The 6,888-nt window shown below is 46.5% G+C and overlaps 1 protein-coding gene across 2 annotated transcripts; it reads left to right on the top strand.

Moving 5' to 3' along the window:
* Window positions 1-264: 264 nt before the first annotated feature.
* On the top strand, window positions 265-4,010 carry LOC101835350 (pulmonary surfactant-associated protein A). Of its 2 annotated transcripts, XM_021233512.2 has the most exons (5): window positions 265-422; window positions 1,015-1,209; window positions 1,411-1,530; window positions 2,209-2,286; window positions 2,705-4,010. In XM_021233512.2, exons 2-5 carry the CDS (start codon window positions 1,038-1,040, stop codon window positions 3,079-3,081), a joined length of 747 nt encoding a protein of 248 aa, XP_021089171.1. In that variant the 5' UTR covers window positions 265-422; window positions 1,015-1,037; the 3' UTR covers window positions 3,082-4,010. The 2 variants fall into 2 exon arrangements, with proteins under 2 accessions (XP_021089171.1, XP_040603586.1); XM_040747652.1 differs by lacking the exon at window positions 2,209-2,286.
* The last annotated feature ends 2,878 nt before the right edge of the window (window positions 4,011-6,888 follow it).

The following is a 6,888-nucleotide window of genomic DNA, read 5'->3' as shown; positions in this document are numbered from 1 at the left end:
TTGTTCTGGTGATTTGTTTCTTTTCTGAGTGGTGGTGGATCTTCATCAGAGCCTGGGTAAAAGCTTTCATTCTATACTGTTAGCCAATGGTGTTAATTCAGAATACAGGGGTGACCTTGACAAGAGAAGGAGTCCCTTCCCACACACCTGCAGTTTGCCTTCTGCAGATTCTGTGCTCCCCTCAAGAGTTCTAAGTGCTTTTCTTGTGAAGTGCTCTGTGTAAACAAGATGGCTGCTTCCTGCCAGGCCCTCCCTTGTGATAGGGTCTCAGAGGGTGGGGAAAGCTTGCAGCCTACACGTCTATAAGTGATGCTGTCCACATGTCCATCTGGAGGCAGACGTCCGTACAACCTGCAGGCTCTGTGTGCTCGTGAGCTTCGTCACCAGGCCTTGGGTATCCTCTGGTGTTTGGGTTTCTGGAGGTAAGATCACATACCTAATTAATGGCTGACTGGTCAGGAAGGTACTGTTTACTGCTCACATTTTAGCAGGACCATGAACCCTGCTCATCTCTGTTTATCCTTGCTTCTCTGATTCCTGAGTACCCAAAACAGAGTTACTTAATATATTGGCGGACAGATGGAGTAAAGTGGTGAGTTTACATCTTCTACACACACTTTCTAGCAGACAACACTGTTAGGATTATCTACAGAGCACACGAGGGTCAGCTAAGGTCAGAGAGGCAGTGAGTGAGTCTGCCGGGGCTCCACAGTGAAGTTATAACAGCAGTGAGTCTGTGGGAAGACTCAAGCCTCTCTCTCAAGACTCTCCTGAGCTCCCCCACTCTCATCAGGGATTATCTGAAGATGGAGGGCTGGAGTGTGAGACTGTGTTAGACATGGATGACGCTGGGGATTTCCCACTGGGGATAGTTTGGGTCTTCTTGGTACTGTTGACTGCACTTGCCTGTCTGTCATGTTCCTGGGTCCTGGAAAGTGGAGCAAGAAGGGGGTGGGAGGCAGAGGAGAGCCATGCTGATGCTACAGATGTGCTGGGGGCCCCTCCCTCCTGCAGGAGAAGCCACTGGTCCAGTGGCCATGTCACTGTGTTCTTTGGCCTTCGCTCTCCTCTTGACTGTTGTGGCTGGGATCAAGTGCAATGGGACAGAAGTGTGTGCCGGAAGCCCTGGTATCCCCGGCACTCCTGGAAGCCACGGCCTGCCTGGCAGAGATGGGAGAGATGGTGTCAAAGGAGACCCTGGACCTCCAGGTACTGTATGGAAGAACCCACACTTAGCACAGGGACAGGGACCTGTTTTCAGGAGAGCTGTCCTATTCAGGGCACTAGCTGATGGGACTTTTCTGGAGTCCTTAGGCTGGAGCATGTGTCTTCAAAGTTCTGGTGGAGAGGCAAGTGAGTCACCCACATGTGAATGCAGGACCTTATATCTGTGTTCTCTTCACTCTGTAGGTCCCATGGGTCCCCCCGGAGGTATGCCAGGTCTTCCTGGGCGTGATGGGCTGCCTGGAGCCCCTGGTGCACCTGGAGAACGTGGAGATAAAGGAGAGCCTGGAGAGAGGGGCCTTCCAGGTGAGCAGGACTGGGGAGCAGTAGTCAGTGGTGATGCGGTACAGCATGGCAGCCATATGAGGCGTGGTAGGGAGGGTCCAAAGCATATTGCTCAACCTAAGTCAGAAAATAGGAAGGTGACCAGAGAAACCATAGGGGTTTGAATAACACATTTCCGAGAGTGACAAGCATCATGGCTGCAGACAGAGAGACACATAGTGTCCTGTAGGGGAAGGGGGCAGCACTCGGGGACCTAGGGGTCCTTTTTAGAGAGAATTTTCTGGGGTATCTTACAAGGTATGCAGGGTTCTACGAACTTGCAATCAAGGCAGACAGTATGATCAGGAATTCCACTTGCTGACAGAAGTTCCAGGGTATGGGTCAGTGTAGTGACCATCAGGAGAGTTCAGAGGTCATCATTGTTGGTCTTGGTAGAGTGAACAGGATGGAGTCATTCTCATAAGTCAGCATGCAGGGGCAGCCAAGGGATCAAGGCTAGAGTGGGTTCAAGGCTACATTAAGAAATGGGTGTGTAGGCATATGGAAGCTCTGCTCCTGAACCCTTTAACTAGGGTCTGGGCTCTGGGCACAGCATTGGATGACAGAACTCCAGTCTTGTAGCTGGCAGAAGACCTGCTTCATAGCAAGTGGAGCTCTTTTCTGGCTTGCCCCCACCCTGAATGTGTGGGGTCTCCACAGGGTTTCCAGCTTACCTGGATGAGGAACTTCAGATGGAACTCCAAGAGATAAGACATAAGATTCTGCAGATGATGGGAGGTAAGGGGACTATTTGGAGTGTCACCAAGCACAGACTTCTCAATGTTTCCTTGTAATCTCCAGCACCATACTCCACAGTCTAAATGCCTGGCAAGTAAGTGTGGACGTGGGCTTTGGAGAAAGGAATGATGCTTTCCTTTTCTCCTGTCTTCAAATAACCTCAAGGACACAGAAGTGGGCTTGGATTTGCTCACAGAATTACTGGAAAGCATGAAACTGCAGATTCTGGCAATAAGTAATTGTTAGGTATATGATAACACAGAGATAGACTTTAAAACTAGGTCTGGAAGAAGGAGGAGAAACACACAGAAAGGCAGAGGTGGAGAGATTATGGAGAAATCTTAAGGGCTAGAGCCTAAGTCAATGGAGGGGAGGGACAACCAAATGGCAGTGGCCTAACCCAGGCTCCTCTGCTCAGTCCTCAGCTTGCACGGATCCATGTTGTCAGTGGGAGAGAAAGTCTTCTCCACCAATGGGCAGTCAGTCAACTTTGATACCATTAGAGAGACATGTGCCAGAGCAGGTGGCAACATTGCTGTCCCAAGGAGTCCAGAGGAGAACGAGGCCATCTCAAGCATTGTGAACAAGCACAACACCTATGCCTACTTGGGCATGGTTGAAGACCAGACCCCTGGAGACTTCCGGTACCTGGATGGGGCTCCTGTGAACTACACCAACTGGTATGCAGGAGAGCCCAGGGGTAGAGGCAAAGAGAAATGTGTAGAAATGTATACAAACGGCCGATGGAATGACAAGAATTGCCTGCAGTACCGGCTGGCCATTTGTGAATTTTGATCAAGCACTTAGATAAATAGATAAAGTCCCTGCATTGTCTTTTAGCCTCTATCCCGATGATCCATCTGATCTGTGGGATGCTGCAACTCCCTTCAACCAAATTTCTTTGTGGCTAATAGGATTGGCACCATTCTTAGACATTCCATCTCCCACATGAGCCCCAAACTCTTCTCCACACATATTAGAACATCCTGAAAGTCCCCTGGAGTCCTTTCTGAGCATTCACTCAAGGCAGCCACTGACAACCTTGCCCTTCACCATGAAATGGAGACTTCCTTTTTCCTCACCTTGTCCTGTTTCTTCATTTATAAATGGTGTACATGAGGTCCCAGCATGGAAGGACCCTCTAAATTACACAAAAGAGCCTGCCCCCTGCCCTTTTTATCTGACAGATCACACTTTCACTGCCTCAAGATTTAGAAGTCCAGGCTAAACATAAAGATTGACATAGGGGACTTCTGGGAAATGCCTGGTGTGTGGAGCTAAGCTACATTCAGTGTCATTTGCATCCATGCTTTCAATACAAACATGGTCTCACAGAAGTCAGGAAGCTGGGTAGGGAGCACCACGGCATAGTTCTGATGGTACCCAACTTCCCTGGTTGACAGTGTATAGCCCCCTTAGATCTGAAAATGCCAATTTAGCCTCTTAACCTAACCGTAGCCTCCCTGGATTTTAAGAGAAGCACCCTTCCACCCCAGACACTAACTCTGGTAATTTCCTGCTGTTGGACACAACCTCACTCCACTTCATATCACGGAGGCATGCCTCTCGCTAACTGCATTGCTTTCTCCTCTCAGTCAGCTACTTTGTTAAAATCAATGCTGTTCCACATGTTAGGTTGTATTCCGGATATCCCTGGGGATAACTGTTTTCTTTGAGCCTATGTCTTCATCTATGGTTTGGAAATAAAGTAATTACTACAAGTACTCTACCTACCAAAAATATTACCCATGTCAATTACTACAGCAGACTGTTGATCACAAGCAGCATACCAAGTACTTTGATAATCACTGATAACGTTTGTTATCAGATATAATTTAGTCTTTACATGATACTAGAGAACCAAATTGGGGCATTGGTACTAAAGAGGTATCTGGAAGACCATGGCATCAATGCTGATGGCTGGTGTCAAAATAACTCCAGGTCTGAGCCCATGTGGCTCATGGTGAGGGGCGCCATCATCTTTTCCACCCCTACTCAGCCATCTGGATGGCTCCTACTATGCTGTGAGTGAGGATGAGACACGAGATGCAGGTTTCTATGAGTCATCCCAGTCTCAAATGCATGAAGGGGATTATGTGACCCTCTCTAGTCTCAGCTACGTGGAATGGGACCATGACCCACACTGCAGGTATCTGTGGTGGCGTAAGTATGCCTTAGGGGGACAGCCGTCTGCACACCATATCTCCAGAAAGCTCCTGTTCTTCCACATTCTGACACTGTCCCTGCATTTCCATCTTTTCTTGCATGAAAGGAAGCCCAGGACAAGGCCAGATGGAGTAATGTTACGTACAGCTTCATGAACATTAACTGCTGTGCTGATCCATCTACTCTGTGTGCTTAGGACCCAACATACAAGCTGTTGAGGGTTTCCTGATATCAAAAAGCAAGAAAAAGAAACATATATTGCTAGTTTTATAAATCAACAGTCTAAAGCTCTAAAAGTGGACATTGCCACACTTTTGTATCAGGCCTATTTTTTTATAGCATTACTTGTTATTGTTACTATATTGCTTTTGGACACATTTTTAGTGAGATATTGCTGGTTTCAGGGAAAACATGATTTTTTAATTGATCTTATAACTAACCAGTTTTTTAGATTCTTATTTTTCCTTAATACTTTCAATACAGGTGACTCTTTTATGTTTTACACATATATCATTGCATTTACAAATAATGATATGTTTTCTGTTCACATACATAATTACATATGTGATATATATATATATGTGTGTGTGTGTGTATAATTTTAGAATCTCATGTGTATGTAATAAAATATGATGACACCCATCCTCATTTCCCTCTTTCAACTCTTGATCTACCTTCCAATTTCATATCTCTCCTCATCTTCTTTTAAACCCCCTCCTCTTCTTCTTAAGCCACTAAATTCATTTAGTGCTGCCCATGTGTGCATGGATGTGCATGGATCCACTGGAGAATATCAAACATATATATATATGAATATATTCTCCTAATGTGTCCCAGGAAAACTTCTAATATTTGACCATTGAGAATTCATTGTTACATCTTTCCTGATTAGAAGCCTACTATTTGCATATCCACACCTATTGTGTAAACATTCATAATAGCTAAGTTATGGAGTCAGGCTCGGTGTCCATCAACAGATGAATAGACAAAGAAAGTGTGGCATATGTCCAAAATTGAGTTATATTCTAACATAGAGAGCAACATAAGAGATGCTTTGAACACCCCTTTTTTCTCTTAGCTTGCTAAGGGTTAGTTTTAGCTATTTTTGCAGAACTGGGGAACAAATCCAGGGTTGCATGTACTAGGCAGGCACTCAGCCTCTGAGCTACATCCCTAGCCCTAGGTACATTGTTTTCTTTTAAATGGGAATGTGTGTGTTGACTACATTGGATGCCTTCCCAGCATTCTCTTTGGTCTACTGCACAGAGAAAGTGAACTGTGAGTGGAGCCAGTTTCCAGGCCTGGGTGCTGTCTGAGACTAAGAGGCTCTGAATCTAAAGAGAGACTCCAATGCTGCTACCACTGGGCCTGCAAAGAGGAAGCCCTTCATTGGGAGTGTTACCAATCCCCCTTCCAGGCTAAGGAGGAGTAGAGGGGGAAAAGGAAGCTGACCACCCTTGGGTGACCTTTGACCTCACATAATGAAAAGTATCCTTCCCCCACTGTGCCGGTGAGATCACCCTACCAACCTTCCTGAGAAAGGATGCTTAATTTTCCTCAGCTTCCCTGACTAAGAGACTCCCCAAGGCAGGCCTAAGAATCAGTTTCAAGCAGGCAATGGTGGCTCATACCCTTAATCCTCCCAGCATTCAGGAGGCAGAGACAAGTGGATCTCTCTGAGTTTAAGGCCAGCATGGTCTGTAGATTGAGTTCCAGGGCAGCCAGGGCTGTTACACAGGGACATCATGTCTCAAAACAAAACAAAAAACAAGAAGGATGAGTCATTCCCAGGCTGGGCAATGTCAGCACACGCCTTTAATCTCAGCCCTTAGGAGGCAGAGACAGGTGAATCCCTGAGTTTGAAGCCAGTCTAGTCTACACAGAGAGTTCCAGGATAGTCAAGCCAGGGCTACACAGGGAAACTCTGCTTCAAAACAAACAGAGACTGATACTGGGTTCAAATTTCAAGCTGAAGGTCAGAAAGGCAAAGTAGCAGCCACTAGCTCTTACCACTACCTCAGGCTGAAAGGACTCATCCTGCTGCCTCTCCTCAGCGTGGTTGGAGAATCCTGAGACTGAATGCCTTCCTATCCTGATACTGACTCCTCGCTCCTGTCTCATATGCCTCCCTAATGCTGGGATTAAAGGCGTGTGATCCCAGGTGCTGAGATCATCTTTGTGTGAGGTGTTTCTTTTTAGGACTGAATCAGCCTTGTGTGCATCTGAGTAGCCTTGGACTCACAGAGATTAATCTACCTCTTAATCCCAAGTCCTAGGTTTAAAGGTGTGTGCTGTCACCTCTTAGCTTCTGGCTGCTGGGATTAAAGGTGTGTGCCTGGGTTCTATGGCTTGTGGCTGCCTTGGCTTTCTGAATCCTCAGGCAAGCTTTAATAAATCATAAACACATGAGGAAAACAGAAATGGGAGGTCTCAACC

This window comes from Mesocricetus auratus, unplaced genomic scaffold (assembly GCF_017639785.1).
Source record: "Mesocricetus auratus isolate SY011 unplaced genomic scaffold, BCM_Maur_2.0 Super-Scaffold_100006, whole genome shotgun sequence".
Classification (NCBI taxonomy): Eukaryota; Metazoa; Chordata; class Mammalia; order Rodentia; family Cricetidae; genus Mesocricetus; species Mesocricetus auratus.
Note: the sequence above shows the minus strand (reverse complement) of the source record. Positions and strands in the feature narration are given on the sequence as shown.

Excerpts from the sequence above, each read along its gene's own strand:
- LOC101835350 (XM_021233512.2), top strand. The coding sequence starts at position 1,038 with ATGTCACTGTGTTCTTTGGCCTTCGCTCTCCTCTTGACTGTTGTGGCT. Across the intron at positions 1,531-2,208 it reads TGGAGAGAGGGGCCTTCCAG|GGTTTCCAGCTTACCTGGAT; the intron begins GTGAGCAGGACT and ends GGGTCTCCACAG. Across the intron at positions 2,287-2,704 it reads GATTCTGCAGATGATGGGAG|TCCTCAGCTTGCACGGATCC; the intron begins GTAAGGGGACTA and ends TCCTCTGCTCAG.